The sequence below is a fragment of the Opisthocomus hoazin genome, chromosome Z (genome assembly GCF_030867145.1).
Source record: "Opisthocomus hoazin isolate bOpiHoa1 chromosome Z, bOpiHoa1.hap1, whole genome shotgun sequence".
NCBI classification, from domain to species: Eukaryota; Metazoa; Chordata; class Aves; order Opisthocomiformes; family Opisthocomidae; genus Opisthocomus; species Opisthocomus hoazin.
Window position 1 is genome coordinate 25,719,712 of NC_134454.1, and position 15,826 is coordinate 25,735,537.

Consider the following 15,826-nt stretch of genomic DNA (forward strand, 5'->3'; position numbering starts at 1 on the left):
TCCCTTCCTTAGGGTGGCACTGGGAAGACAAGTGCTGGGATGTGAGTGTTTTTCCATCTCAGGGCCTGCAGAACTGGAAGAGTCTCCACTTTCTCTCCTTTGCTTTTCAGAGCTCAACTCACAGACTTCCTTTCTCCACAATGGAAACACAATAAACATATAGGCTTGAATAAACTCAAGGGTTGGAGTTTTTTGCTATCCAGTGGTTATCTGAACTCCCCTGAGGACTCTGCCTTGATGCTCTGGAAAAAGTCAGAGTGAGGTTTTAAGTGGTGGTCAGCCCACCCATGCCACATAGGTCAAAGAGCAGTAGCCAGATGGAGAGCTGTGTACTGGTCCTATCCCAGTGGGGGGGGGGGGGGCAGTCAGGAACAGGCCAACAGTCCATCCTTTTGAAAAAGCTGAGTTGTAGCAACACAAACAAGGGTAAGCCTCTGGAAAACAGCATCATAGACAAGAATGATTTGTTCTCTGGGTTTATCATGAAGGGTCCAGATTAGCATATGCTATTTACCCTCAGGCAAAGGTAAGAAAAACCCTGCAGTCCATTACAGCCTGCTTTCTGCTACTTTCTGAACGCAAATGAGACCCTCTGCCCTTACGGGGCTTCAGCATTCCTTTCTGGCTGCCAAGATCAGACATACTCATTCCAGATGTCTTGGCAAAGTCACCAGGTGACTCTGGGAGAGGTGGAAAAAAGGCCACAATGCTTTGATGTGGAAGAATAGGGAAAATCTCCCTTTCCAACTTCCATCTGCACATGATTAGCGAGACACCTGCAATCAGGTGGTCACTATGAATACAGAAGAATGGGTGGTTGTGCTCAGTGAGCACAGCCTAAGTGAGATATTACTAACGCCAAGGCCACAGAAATGACAGAGTGAGCTATTTTTTTTGTCATGGAGGTACAAACTGAAAGGTACTGGCAATGGGCAGAGGAACATGTTGCCATGACATAGGTCAGGGAAGGACTTAGGTGGGTAGCAGATACTTAAGAATAACTGCCTGTACAATGCCCTTAATCTACAGTAAACAGGAGGAAACTGCCTGTTCATGTGAAAGAGACTATCTGCCTCCCACAAATAGAGGGTACTGCTAATGAGAGATCATGCACTCCAGCAGCTACCGGGATTAGTGATGTGCTACTCGTTGCAGCCATGGGTTCACATTGTATCATTTCTTCCCCAGCATAGCTCCACAAGTCTATCCCATCTATTGAGACTTCCAACACCATTTCACGTGAACCAATTTTTTAGTAGTCCAGGAGACTAAATTGCCTGATCTGGTATGAATTTAAATCAAGATAGAAATCCTTATGCCAAGGAAATACTGTCTACTGCAAGACCAAAGGTCTTGCCAGCTACACATAAGAACCCACGCCTACAAGAGGGTACCCAACAGGGACAGATAGCTCTATCTGAGATCCAGGCACGCAAAAGGAAGCATTTCTTCCTACACTGGGCTATGAATGTGTAACAACCTGTTGTCTGAAGACTCCTAGTGAGACCAGTGAAACTCCTTTTCTGAAGATGTAAATACTAATTCTTTGCATAATTTCAAAAAGGAAGATTGGATGAATTAATAGAAGAGAAGTCCATAGAGTACTCCTAATTGCACAGAAACTGCTTCTGGCTCAGAAAGTTCCTGAGCTGAAATTAGTGGGAGGCTGCGAGAGGCACCAGTTTATGGTTTTCTTCCAGAGACAGGATACTAGGTTAGATTAACCTTTGTTCTCATCCAATAGAGGCTTGTTTTTAATAGTGATGAGCTCAGAGCTCACTTTTATAATAAATTTTGGGACACTAAAAGGGAAGACTTGAATGTGGTTTTAATGCTTCTACTCTGTCGCACAGGGAACCTAAGAAATGTAAATGCAGACAGTGTGAAAGAGTTGACTAAACACTTCTGAACTGTAAAAAATGTCACTTAAAAATTATATTAAAATATTGTTTTAATTGTTCTATCTTAACATTTTTGTCTGTAGCAACCATAACACTGTTTAACAAGCACTATCTTACTTGTGTTAAGTTTTGTCAATGTTTTTCCAGGTGTTCCTGAAGCAGAAGTTACTTGGTATAAGAACAAAGTCAAGCTGTCCTCTACTCACCATCTGCATGATGGGTTGCTGCTAATTGCAAATGTTTCTCTGTCAGATCAGGGGTTGTACTCCTGCAAGGCAGCCAACCTTCGTGGGGAGGTAACTGAAAGCTCCCAGCTGTTGGTTCTTGGTAAGTCCAGGTTATTTTGCACTTGCAACAATAGTAATGTGGCTGCTGGCACATCTAGCCTGCAGAACTAATCAGAGGACGTGGAAAGAGGCAATGACATAAAGGCAGCCCTGTTCCAAGAAAACAATCAGTCTGTATTTATTCTCTGGGCAACATCATTTGAAACAAGGTGATGGCAAAAGGAAGGTGGATAAGGAGAAAATGTCTAAGCACAGGGACTGCACCTCCCAGTCCTGAGATACTCAGTTTCACTCTTTCAGACTTACTAGCTAAGAAAAGCATTTATTAACTATTTCTTAAAGTGGATCATTTGAAATGAAAATGATGCCACTTTTTCCCTGTGAAGTGCTCTTCTCTGCTGAGCAACCTGTCCGTACAAGACTGTCTGATACTGGCCCATTTCACACCTAACAGATGCATAAAGCCAGCATGCTTTTAAAAAACACTTCCCAAGTTCAGTGAAGGGTGAAGTTTACTTTTTCTCGGGTTTCTAAATAACAGACAGAAAGCCCATCTAGGTGATTTGAAAAGACAATGTCAGCTGTGAAGTATGAGTGGAAGTGTTACCTGGTGATAACTGGATGTGTGGGAAAGGGGTTTCCTTTCCCAGTAACACACCTTATATAATTTCTCCATGTCAGGCAGATGAATGATCCAGCTGAACTTTGTAAGTGCTTCTGTGCATTTGACAGCGAAGTGTCAAATTTTGAAATCTAATCCCTGTTATTAGTGCAACACCATTAAAGCATCCGTTACAGCTCTCATCTTTCATGAGTAGAGTAAGCACAGGCCTCGTGGATGATGCATATTTCAGAGGAAGTTTTAAAGTGTGGTTTCTCAGTTACACAGACAACACTAAAAACCCTTTATGAATGTTCACATGATTTCCCCTGTGAATCCATACTGGCTGTAGAAAATCAGTCTAAAAAATCTGGGGAAAAAAATCAGCTGGGCTGTAGAAAATCAGTCTAAAAAATCTGGGGAAAAAAATCAGCTGGGTTTCAGCCTGAAAATAAAATCTTCCATGATCTTTAAATCCTTCTCTGATCTTCATAAATGGCGTAGTTTTTAAAGTTACTGTGAGTTAATTAAGCTGCAAGTGTTTGTAGGCAAATCACATTTTCAGTTTCTAGATGGAAAGAAACAGTTCAAGCATCCATGACTCATAATTCTGGTGATGAAAGTGATCAGCAATAGAAAATTCGCTTAGTGTGTGCCGTGCTCTAATTGAAATGGGATGAAGCTACCATTCACTTAAATCAAATATCCCATCATTTCCATGGCAAACAGAATTTGGAATTATAGGCAACACAATCAATTTTTAAAATAGCTTTATGGTTAGTAAAGAACTAAATCCTGCAGTTCTCAGCATAGACTGATCCTCCTGAGCTCTGAACTCATAGTCCTTTGGAGCTCTGCCTAAGTACACCACAGGATTTGGCAGGGTTATAACCGTATTTAATCAGGGCTTGATCCAGCCTGTAGCAGGCATTAAAAAATGTTCCACTGACTGCCATGGACATTTGATTCAGCTTCTATGCTGTACAAATTTGCTCTTTCATCCAAGTTGCTGCACCTCCTGATACCGTGTACCTTTGTCACATATGAAGAGATTCAGCCAGAATGCCATGGTAGGCTTAAGACAAAATTTCTTTTATTTTGTGATCATACTGATGCAGATATTATTTGAATAGTTTCTCTAGTGCCTTACCTAACATGAGGCAAAACATACCTTTAGTAGTTCCTCAAAGTTGCTTAGACTGCCCTTCTGAAATGGTAATATTACACCATGGCAAATCATGTAGCAATAGCTGGTGGTGGTTTTTTTTGATGTCTCTGAGATATTTTCTACTATAGTGTTGCTCATCACTTCAGTTTCCCAATCTGTTACCAGAACCTCCACGGCCTCTTCCTTACCTAGAAGACTTGTCAGCAGTGCTCTCCAGTGCTGGGACCAGCACTCATTCAGTGCTGACCTCTCCTTCAGGAACAAAAATGACCATCAGTCCAGGAAACTCTCTTCTCATTGGTAAGTCTAGTGCTTTAAAATTTTTTTAGATTAAAGAGGGCTTAGAGTTTAGATTACTGTTATGCATAGGGTTATCTGTTACAGTTATGCATCCAGTTATGCAGCCATGGAACAAAAGGCATCAAACCGACAGCACACTGTCAGTCATAATCACTGCCAATTGTTCTCAGAACTCAGAAACTCATTTAAAAAAAGGAGGTCCTTTTATTAATGTAATGCCCCAGAACTGCCTGCAGAGTAAGGGCTCCATTGTGCCACGGTTTATAACACTCTGTAAGAGACAGTCCCTGCTCTGAGGGGCTGGCAATCTCATTCAACACAAGACATGACAAACTGGAGTGCCAGCTGATCTAAAAGCAGAAATGCTTGTTGTTCTTTTTTTCTTTTCTTCTGCATTTTGGTACTAGTCTTCTGTATGTCTCTTGTTCATATTGTATATCCTCCTTCTTCAGAGCCTTTTCTAGAGTTTTGCCTGTCGCTCATGACATTTGTCTCTTGCAAGCTCTCTGTTTCATTCTGGTCATTTTATTCCTCTTTATTATATCACACAATCAATGTCTGCGCAAAGCGAATAAGGAAGTAATCCCAAATGAAATGCTTTTCTTTTTTTCATCCTTTTTCTGCCTTCCATATAGCTTTCTCCTCTTTACACTGCAAGTTCTGTTATATGCTGTCAACTCTTTTCAGGTCGGTGGGTGTGATTTGTGTGCAAAGAGAATCTCATCCTTTTCTAAATTTCAGGGTATGTTTGTTTTAAAATTTCATTTCTCACGCTGATCTTGAGCCTTTACTGTCAGGCCCAGATAGGCAGACAGCTTCTCTAATGGCCTTGTTACTACATTCCAAAACATTATTTTCTTACATTTAGTAGCAATTTTAAGATTTTATTTTCACAGTGGGAGCTTTCCATTTATGTTTTTAGTTTTGTGCAGCTTACTTTTCCCCAGGGCTGACATCTGCATACTTTTGCAATGGCTTTTAGCATACAGCTCTGGATTACATTTCTGCTTTCACAAAAACTGCACTGAAATAGTCCTTGGTGGAGGGAATATCTGAAGTTGTTTATTAGCATTGAATAAATCATTTTGAGTATGGTTTTATTGTACTCACTCTTGTAAGACTGGGTCACACTCCTGTTTCATCCATTTCCTCTCAGGTTTCCAAAAAGAGGTCTGTAGTAGTTGTAGGGATTTTTTTATTGTTTGAAAGCAGTAACTGAACCACAAAGGGTGTTCTGCACTGCTCATATATAACCACCTCTAAATTAATTTCATTTGTCCATTTCGCCCTGTACCCTGCCATTTCACTTCAGGGGCAAGGAAACTCCATGAATCTTAATAGCAAAATAGCAAACCAGTTTCATTCTTGAGGCAATTCCCTCAACTTCACTGAATTTTTACTGACCTAAATTTGAGGTCTGTATTATTAAAACCTAAGGAAATCTCCTGAGAGACTTTTTCTAATGAAAAATCAGCATGGAACGGGCTATCCAATCAATTAGAAAGTGACAGTCTGGTGTGCCACATCATGTTCCATCACTGAAACAAATGAAAAAAGCATTCAGCTTCCATGTATGTTACTTAAATACATTGTCTGTACTTGTACCAAGGAATTTGGATTCACCCACTTTGAGAATACTTATTGCTGAAAAAATTAAAAAGGACTCATTTCACAGATATTTTTTTCTAATCTACATCTAGTTTACTCTGTAAACTAATATCAGTATGGACTGCAATCAAAGACTCTATATTTATTCCAAAATTTAGTCTCTCCACAGTCTTCCAACACTGTGGCTAAGTTTATCATGGATTACTGTGATACCTTCATGATCAGCCTTTGCTTGAAATATTGCTGCATGGGAAACAAAATCTGCGTATCTTTCAACTATGCAATTAGTTGTCCACTAATTCTTTCTATTCTGCCACCCAGCCAACTCATTTTAATCCTTTTAGGTCTTTCATTATTGATTATGTTGGGGTATTTGCTCTATATACTCTGGATGCCCCACGTAAGAACTTCAGATACATAAATTACTATGTATAGGGACCCTTGTCTGTCTGCTGGCAGGCACTGGCATCTCTTGGGACTCAGAAGGCATTGAATTAGACCTGATGTTTGGAAACCAAAGCATATGAGGATTTGTTGAATAAAGAATGAAAATAGGACATTTGCAAAGTGAAGTGTGAAGAAAAGTAGTGATAAGTAAGCTTTGGGGAAACTTTATATTTTAGAGGAGTTAAAAGACACCAAAGGTGAAAATTTATGTTAGAAGTCTGAATGAATTCAGGTATGGGTTTGCCAGGGTTTAAGAAAAATGCAGATCAAAACTTTGTTAAACACTTGTTCTGTGCCTCGAACAAACCAGAAAATATTAGCACAGCAACAGAAGATAAAAGGTGCAAATAAGGACTTGTTTAGAAATTAACAACTGTATAAAATACAGCAACAGTTAACAATCCAAGCTGAAAGGAGAGGAGCCTCTAGACTATCATACATGCTGTGCGCTTGCTTTTACAGACTTGAATTGTGCAGTGCTTCCACTGTCATTTCAACTATTTGAAGCAATGAACTTGCCCTGGTGTCAGCTCCTATGGGTTTCTTCTACATAACTTTCAGGGGGGTTTGCAGAAGGGAAAGGTCAGGACCATGAAGCAAATATCTGGTTTGGAGGTCTTCCTTTTCCTTGTTAAGTGTCATTCAGCTGTGTGTCATACAGTGTGTCTTCACTTTAGAAGCAGAGGATAAGATCTGTTAAAGACCCATGCTGCCCTGCCCATTGGAGTCAGCAACCCTTCCATTAAGATCTAACGTAAAACACCTTTTTGCATGAGCTTGCAGGACCATTTTTGTCTTATGTACTTCCTTCTTTGAACTGTTGACATTTTGGTTAGCTTTCTAGGCCCAACTTATCACCTGGTTAGAGAGTCTGATGTAGATCATGGCTTACACAGATTGATGTTTATCCTGCTCCTTCACAACTGTTGGAAGTACGTGTAGAGTACTACAGTCCTCTCCATCACTCACATTTGTTGTCAGGTTGTGTAGTAGACACTTCTGTGTTATCTTCAATTACATATCTGAAGGATAGGACTTCCCTCAAAGCGCGAGTACCCCTGAGCTTGGGAATATTTCTAGGTTTTTCAGTAGCACAAACTGACAGTTATTAATGAGCAACAGACTGTCATGAACTTTCTGACATCCATGGTTGAAGGTAGGCACACAGGAAGACTTTATATCACACAAAACATAGAACACAGAAAATTTCTGGACTGACACCAATTTGTATTTCTTTGGAAAGATTTCACATTAGATCTTAATCTTATTAAAGCTTCTGTCTTTGAGACTTTTTAAATTTTGAATACAGGTTTCCTGAATGTTGGTAGTGAAAGTATTATGAGAAACTCTGCCCTTTTCCTCAGGTAGAAATTCATGTTTGTCACCTGATAGGAACTTTTGGGTTTTAACAATATTTTGACTATTTGACTTCTATAAGGCCAGATTACTTGGTGGAATTCTCTTTTTGAATTAAAGGAACATCCTAAGTTCATGCATTTTCAGTAGAGTTTCCTTATCTATGCTACCAATATCACTGAAATTTTTTACATAACTGCCTGGACACGTTTACATGGGTCTTCTGCTTTGTAAATGTTAATTTTGGCAAAACTGAAGCTGTAGGAGCCAGTGTTCCTGACTTCTAACACATCTGCAGAAAAGGCTTTGGGCCTATCAAGTATGCTTGTTTTCATTTGGGTTCAAGCTCATCATTTCTTGTATTTGAAGACATTTCAGTGAGAAAGTCTGAGGATCCTACAAATCCTGGTGGGGATTCACTACAGTTTCTCAAATTTATTGTGACCTTATTGGAAACCTCATCAGACTTGTCAAAAGATACAAGATACGGTATAAAAACCTCTCCTTACTGTAGCACAGAAGAATACTGTATTTATTTCAGGTGTGTGGCACAGTGAAAGCTGAAGCTTTAATGACTTTGACTTACATATGTGAATTGCATTTAAGTGAGGATTCTTGTACGAACATTGGAAGGTAGGTCAGAAATTACTGTTTCTAGGAAGACAGAAATGTAGGAGTACCTATAAAATGCCACAATGAAGGAAAAAAGGTTAAAGGCGAACGTACTTTCACTGCTTGTAACACCACAGTGTTTCTTGGCATCTGTTGCTTTGTTCAAATATTTTGTTGCAGATGAGCTCTTTGAGTTGCACAGAAAATGTCTGTGAAAACATTTGATATATTTTTCCCCAAAGCTTCAGATTTATGTCCCACATGTTTTTTCAGAAATCTTCATCATGTGTTTTGGTTTCTGAAAACATACATAGTGTGCACTTGAGGATATGCATATTGGAGGAAGAGGGATTGCTGCTTTGCTCATTGTGTGCAATTAAATAAATGTTTTGGACTGCATTTATGAGGCAGGCAAGGGAAGGGATGCATCTTTATTTGGGAAAGCAGTACAGACTCATGAATTGAACGAGAAGTAGGAGCACAAACAGTTCAGATGGCTAGGATCTGAAATGAACAAAAAAATCTAGCTCTTACCTGGCACAGTGCAACATTTAAGCAATGTCTTTAAAAAGAGAAGACATCCGAGAAAAATTAAATATTCCGATAATGGTAGCTCCAGATAGTGCCTATCTGTTGTGTATTGCTGCAATGTATATTTTTAAAGTTCACTGTATCCTGATGAAATGTTCATATTTTGGCAAAAAAAAAGAGCAGCAATCTTTTTGATCAAAAGAGAAGATGCTATCATTATGTAAATTCTTGGCCTGTAAGCTGGTTTTATGCTTTGGATGAAATGCCAGTCTTGAAGCATAATGGTTATTATAGCAATATGAAGAGAGGAGTGAATCTATGGGGAAAAGCCTAGGTGGTTATTTGGAATCTTGTTCCCATCCCCTTTTATCTCATGAACTACATATTCTCCCGTTTGTTCCCTGGTAACTTGCTGTCATCCCCAGCTTAAGATATCTGTCCAACTTTGTGTATTTAGCAAAAAAGTCCCTATTTGTAGGAGATTCTGAAAATAACTGTAAAGTTAGATGATAAATTGTATGTTTTTATGACCAGAAAAGTACAGTCAATTGTAAAAAAAATGAAATACTGTTGCTCCATATCTATTGTGTTCTCCTTGATGACTTCCATACAAAATTTGCTCACTTCACAAATCACAACACAATTTTACTAACTGGCAGCACTGCAAACACAGTCCTAGAAAGCAAATTGCCTTCTGTTTTTGTACACTATCCCAAATGACAACAGTTAGAGCAACTTACCTGCCAGTTTCACTGCTGCTTTGGAAGACAAAGAGCTGGACTACAAATTCTTGTGCTGCAAACACCTATGTTATTTATCGATGAAGCTGTTTTTAAAACAAAGTAAGAACAAAAAATTTTTCACTTAAAAGATATAAAGTATTCCCCTTACCAAACCCAGTATTTCCTTCTCATTTTTCTTTTACTGGCAATAGTATATCCCCCCATTTTCTAGCAGAGCCAGTTACATGCCTAGAAGAGACCCCAGAAAGCAGAATGGGAAAATATAATTATGACAGCCACCTTTATTGCAATGGCCAGCCTTTTGAGTATGATTTTTTTTTTTTAAATTGGAGGGAACTATGTCAAGTCTGTGGCTAGTATTTACCAACCTGCAGATGTAAGGGTTAGCAAGACATGGCACTGAACAGAAAAATTAACCTAGAACATTTTTAATGTTCTGTAGTGCATTGTAGTGAGTCAAATTCTGTGCCACTGACTACTTTAGGAGAAGAAACAGATCCTATAGATAGACTGATGATCAGGACCAAACTCTTTCAGCAGAGCCAAAGAAGTAAGTGCTGCAATGCTTGCTATGTATCTTGATTTTGAGACGTAACATCTGTAAACACAGAACTGATACTTGTTCAAAATCAGTGTGAAAAGCCATAAATGGACACAACTGATCTCACCAGTACATATCTCTTGCAATATTTGGTGACACGCTCAAGGGAAAGAATATATCTTCTTGAAACAGATGTTTTCCTTCACTCCCTTTTGCCCTTCCGCTTTCTACCATAAGCCTCCTCAAAGTTTCCTAGGTTTTGGGAATTACTGCTGCATTAAAATCAGAGGCAGAGATACAAAATACAAAATGCAAAGTAATTTACTAACTGTATAAAGCCAGCTAAGAGAAAACTCAAGAGTCATTAAGAGTGTCTGTGCGCCCCTCAGGAAAAAGACAGCTGCAGAAGTTGTACAGTAGCAGTCAGATAAAATCATCACTATATGAGAAATTATTTTGCACAACATCATTTTTGAAAAGTAGTTCTAATGCTAAAGAATTATTTTTTAGCAACTTTATTTTATGCTAATAATACATCCACTGCGATGAGGATAAAGCACCAGGTACATTCATGAGATAGTCTGTGCTATGAATTGTGTTTTCCATTGCCTTCCATTTATGTCGTGGTGAAAATTCTGCCTTGTCACACTGTTTCCAAGAATTCCCATGTAAGTGACATTTCTATAAAGATGAGAATTAAAATTAAGATCAAGAGTATGCCATTATCATTGCAACTAATTCCCCAATCAGACTATCACTTTGGCTACATTCTAGATATAGTATAAAGTTCATACAGTATTTCAGTATCTTCCTTCTACATCAGACTACACCGCAGCATTTTGGTGAAATGTGTGACTTTTCATTTGCATGTGCATACAGTGTACATTTCAGTGTGTATGGTACATGATGATACCTCTGCCTGGTCATAGATTTTGACCACACTGATACAGTGTTTGTTTTTCAGGCAATCAGACACTTGTCCTGCCACTGCCAAGCTCTGAAAGTAGAGTCAAAAGAGTAAGGTCCTCAAGGCAATCTGCTGCCTTGGGATGTTTTCCTGCCTGCCATTTGATACCATGAAAGAGCTAATCTGAGAAACACTGTTCTACAGCAGTGGTCCAAAATGCTGTCACATAAAATAGTATCACTGGCCTTTGGGGCAACATCTGTTTAATTTTGGTTTTGTGGTAGGGGCTGCTGCCCTTGAACATGTGTCTCTAAGCTATTGTGCTGGTTTTGTCTGGGGTAGAGTTAATTTTCTTCATAGTAGCTAGTGTGAGGCTGTGTTCTGGATTTGTACTGAAATCAGTGTTGATAATACAGCGATATTTTCATTATTGCTGAGGAGTGCTTACACAGGGTCAAGGTCTTCTCTGCTCCTCACACCACTGCACCAGCAAGGAGGCTGGGGTTGCACATGGAGTTGGGAGGGGACACGGCTGGGACAGCTGAGCCCAGCTGACCAAAGGGATATTCCACACCGTATGAGGTGATGCTCAGCATATAAAGCTAGAGGAAGAAGAAGAAAGGGAGGGATGTTCAGGGTGGTGGTGTTTGTCTTCCCAAGTAACCGTTAGGCATGATGGAGCCCTGCTTCCCTGGAGGTCACTAAACACCTGCCTGTGGTGGGAAGTGGTGAATGGATTCTTTATTTTGCTTTGCTTGCGTGCATGGCTATTTCTTTCGCTGTTAAACTGTCTTTATTTTAACCTACGTGTTTTCTTACTTTTACCCTTCTGATTCTTCCCCATCCTAGAGCAGGGGAAGTGATCAAGCAGCTGAATGGAGCTCAGTGGCCAGACAGGGTTAACCACTACAGCTTTTCCTGGATCACTGGCCTAGATTATTTTCTAACATAGATATAAATGATACAGAGCTCAAGTGAGGCAAGTTCTGGTGAAAAACTAGAGGTATCAGACTTGGTACATATACCCATGTCTGGAGACCTGTCATTCTGCCAGTTCCTTTGCATAGAAGATCTTTTAGCCTCTTGTCCAATTTAGCCTCTTGCTCTAGACTAAGTGTTACGGGACTTTTCAAAGGCTGTGAGATTTCTGACCTGCTGACTAAAGGACCTACCCATTCTCAATTTTGAAGCACTCTCTCCAGCTAAAACACTTCGTTAATAGGACAGAACTTACAGCCTCTCTGCAACAAGCAGCACTGGATTTCCTGCACTTTTCTGCCCTCCACCTCCTCTGCTCTGCATTTGCTATTTTCCTTGCACCACAGGACTTTTCCTGAGCAGCAGAACTCTCAGGACATAGTGAGTTTATATCAGCTTAAGATGTACAGAAAGGCTTCTACAGTAGCACTGACCTTCACAACTTGGGCTGGTAATCACATTACACGCTAGCTCTTGCTCTGTCTTTTGCTGAATTCCTTGTGCTGTACTATTGTTCAGTGCTTACTCTGCACACCTCTTTTGAGTGTTATTTTTCCCCCATAAATGTGCTTGTATAGTTAAACTGGAGCTGTAGCAATGGTGGAGAAGTTTATACTGAAGGGTACTCCTTTTGCATCTTTGTCCATCTTTGTCATGTCATCAGAGTTAGCTCAGCAGGTCATTTTAGCATGCTGTATTCATTCTCATAGGCTTTGGTTTCATGATTTGCCACTGGTAATTATTTTCAGCCTAACGCTTGTAATACAAGATTCTCGATAAGTCGGATTCCGTTTGTCAGTCGTTTTTAGAAAACAGTATTTCTACCAGAGCTTGAAAATTCCCATGGTTTTTTAAGGGGCCCACCATGTGGCTGTATGTTTGGGAATATTTTTTATAACCTCTGTGGTGCAGAGAACAGGCCTAACTCAATTTTTGTTCATTATGGTGTGAATTTAAAATGCTGTGTAAATGATACCTAATAACAACAAGATGTGTGGCATTGGGTAACCAATTTAGGTGTTTTGAGAACTGTTTAAAAACCATGTCATATGTTTAGTATAGTAAGTTTCAACTGCTCCTTTGGAGCCATAAATAATTATTTAAAATACCTTCTTTTTTTAAAAATGCTACTGTCATCAGCTGAATTGGCCTATTTCAACAATTTCTAAATGTATAGCTTTCCTTGTCTAACATAAATTCATGTTCATTTTACCTCCTTTAAACTATTAAAAATACAGGTTATACTTACATTAACAGTATTTTTTTCTTTGGGGGATTTACAGGATCACGTTATCTTTTAGGAGTTTTATTTCATTCAGTGTAGGAAAGTACTGAGAAGTAATTTGCATAACACCCTAGTTAAGTGTCTGTTTAAATTTGCACTTTGCACTATATTGAAAAATCTTTCCTCATAAGACAAACTATAAAGATGTGTCTCTGAGTTTTGCCATTTCAGCAAAACAGGTTTTACATACACATAACTTTCAGACATGATCTTACCTATCTTCATTTGGTTTGATAGCATTTTAAAAAGTTGAATACATCCTGACAAATTTTCTTCTTTATGTTAGGTACAGGACGGAAGTAGATTTAACCCTGGTTTAGGTTTAATATGCATGTCTCGTTTCAGTCACCTAAGGAAAATCAGGTGCGACAGGAAACTGGGGAAGTATTTCTCTGTTCCAGTCTCATCTCACCTACATAGTGTGAACATGGTAGTACAGTGTTAACTACAACATAGTAGTGCAGCACCAAGCTTGTGAATGTTCAGGTTGAACTGTGGCTTCTCTATATTTTGTTCCAAGCATTTTGTTCTTCATTCCATCCTTAATCTTGTTTCGATTTTGAAAGTATACTTTAACTCTGAATGCAGAGGTTAGAGTGGCAATATTGTCAGGCTTAAAATCCTATAGCTGCACTATATTTTTCACTTTAGCACAGTGTATTTTAGTCTCCCACACTTACCTGTCAGAATTCAGTAAAATATATGCAGAATCCTGGATCTTTTTTTTTTTTTTAGCTTCCTTTATTTCAATTTTAATATAATTAATAGTTCTAACACCAAATCACTTCTTTCCTTCTTTGCCAAGCATTTTAAGTAGTAGTCAGCAATCATACTTCATCTCCTAGTTCTATGTTTGCATAGGTACATGCCTGTGTCTTGCGCAGGCAGGGGCATAGGTCTTCCGGCTTGTATGTCTAGCTGAAGTTTTCTGTGACCTTTCTGTGCTGCATTTATTGTACTTTGTGATGTCCTGAAACACACAGTCCCCAACCAATGGGAATGATTGCTTTTTTTTCAAATTCAGCCTTTTTTTGTTGATTCAAAATATTTTGAACTAATGTAGCAAGAACATTTGCCTATTTTGCAACCAGTGATCACTGATGAATAGCAAGAGTGTAAAACTGAACTTCAAGGTACAAGCATGTAGCTGGACATTAATATCAATGGATCCAAACTGTATACCACAGTGTGGGTTTATATCCAGGCTAAGATACCCAGACCTGTCTCTTAAATAGGAAATAATTTCCAAAGATGAAAGTATTGGCCTGAGACAAAGAAGGCAAGTGTTTGATTTCCACCTCCACTCCTGGCACATGGCTTGGCCTCAGGAAAGACAGGATGCACCTCCATGTGCTGGGAGAATGGAAAAGGTGAGTTTACCTCCCACGGTACAGCAGCTTCAGGGCTGAGTTGGAACAATAAGTAGCTTGGTGAGCTCTGACTGCGGGACTATTTTGTTTAAAGATATTTCAAAGAAACTTCCTCATCTTGATCTGAAGTCTTTACTCAGATTCCTTCTTTCATAAATATCAGAAATATTGCCTGGGTTTAATCATCAGGTCAATAGTAAATTAGAGAGCTATAAGTTAGACAAATATGAATGCATGAAAATAATCTATATTTTAAGAATATATATATTTTAAAGGCTATGTTGGGTTTTTTTACTTGTATTACAAATTATATTTAGAACTTGCAGAATTTGTTTGACATTTTCACCATTGCTTTCCATACCATTCTACTGATTTAACATATCAGGCTGCTAAAAAAAGGAATCCTAAAAATAACAGCCTTTGCACTTGTTTTTTTTCTGTCATTCAAGTCTGAGAGTGAAAGAGTGATGCATGCTTCGTATTTTGTTCTCTTAGCATTAGCACAGTAGCCCAGAGTCTTTCTGCAGCTACAGTCACATACAAAGTGTTGCAGAGGTATAACGGGGCGCTGCATTGGCCTGCACTCTGCATTTATTCTTTCCTCTTAAGAAATTGTTATCATTGTTGTGAAACATTGGTCTTCCCTTTCCAAACACCCCCCCTCTTATCCTTGAAATATTAACATTTTCACTACTAAAAGATGTCATTTGTATTAGATTTTTATTTGTATCTCCAGCTTTTGCACATGCATGAGTCATCCTGCCTTTGAATTAATTCAGAGTCACAGTAGATATTGGAAGGGAGGCTTAAGACAATATTTTCTTTCTCTGCTTAAGAAAGAGTGGAGGAGAAGGGCCCTCCCATGCCAGAGCTTTCACCGCTCAGAATCAGTCCCAAAAAAATGTTCTCTCCTCACCTCTCCAAGGGTTCTGATGCACTAAAGCTCTGCAATAGCTGTGCTGTCTGGAAATAAAGCCAGCTTTTCCTTCCCAAGAATTATGGGGACAGGTGTTGAGCTTTGGAAGGTTAAAGCAGTCAATGTCCACAGGGATGGGAGAAAATAGAGAATAGGTGTTGGTAATCTGCATTAAATGGTATTAAAATTATTCCTGGGAGATGAGTAGGTGATATTAATGAAACATGTGTTTTATTGTACTCCGATTCTCACTTAATATGCATAAAACCTTATCC

General features: G+C 39.0%; 1 protein-coding gene across 5 annotated transcripts in view; it reads left to right on the forward strand.

Annotated features, from left to right (window-relative positions):
* ADAMTSL1 (ADAMTS like 1) overlaps positions 1-15,826 on the forward strand; it is a 466,061-nt gene that overhangs the window by 434,171 nt on the left and 16,064 nt on the right. For all 5 annotated transcript variants that reach the window (XR_012761943.1, XM_075411537.1, XM_075411538.1 and 2 more), the window contains 2 exons: positions 2,049-2,228; positions 4,123-4,257. Coding sequence is in view for 4 of the 5 variants with exons in the window: in XM_075411537.1 (XP_075267652.1) it covers positions 2,049-2,228; positions 4,123-4,257 (315 nt within the window). In the remaining variant the exon portion in view is untranslated. The remainder of the gene's footprint in view (positions 1-2,048; positions 2,229-4,122; positions 4,258-15,826) is intronic.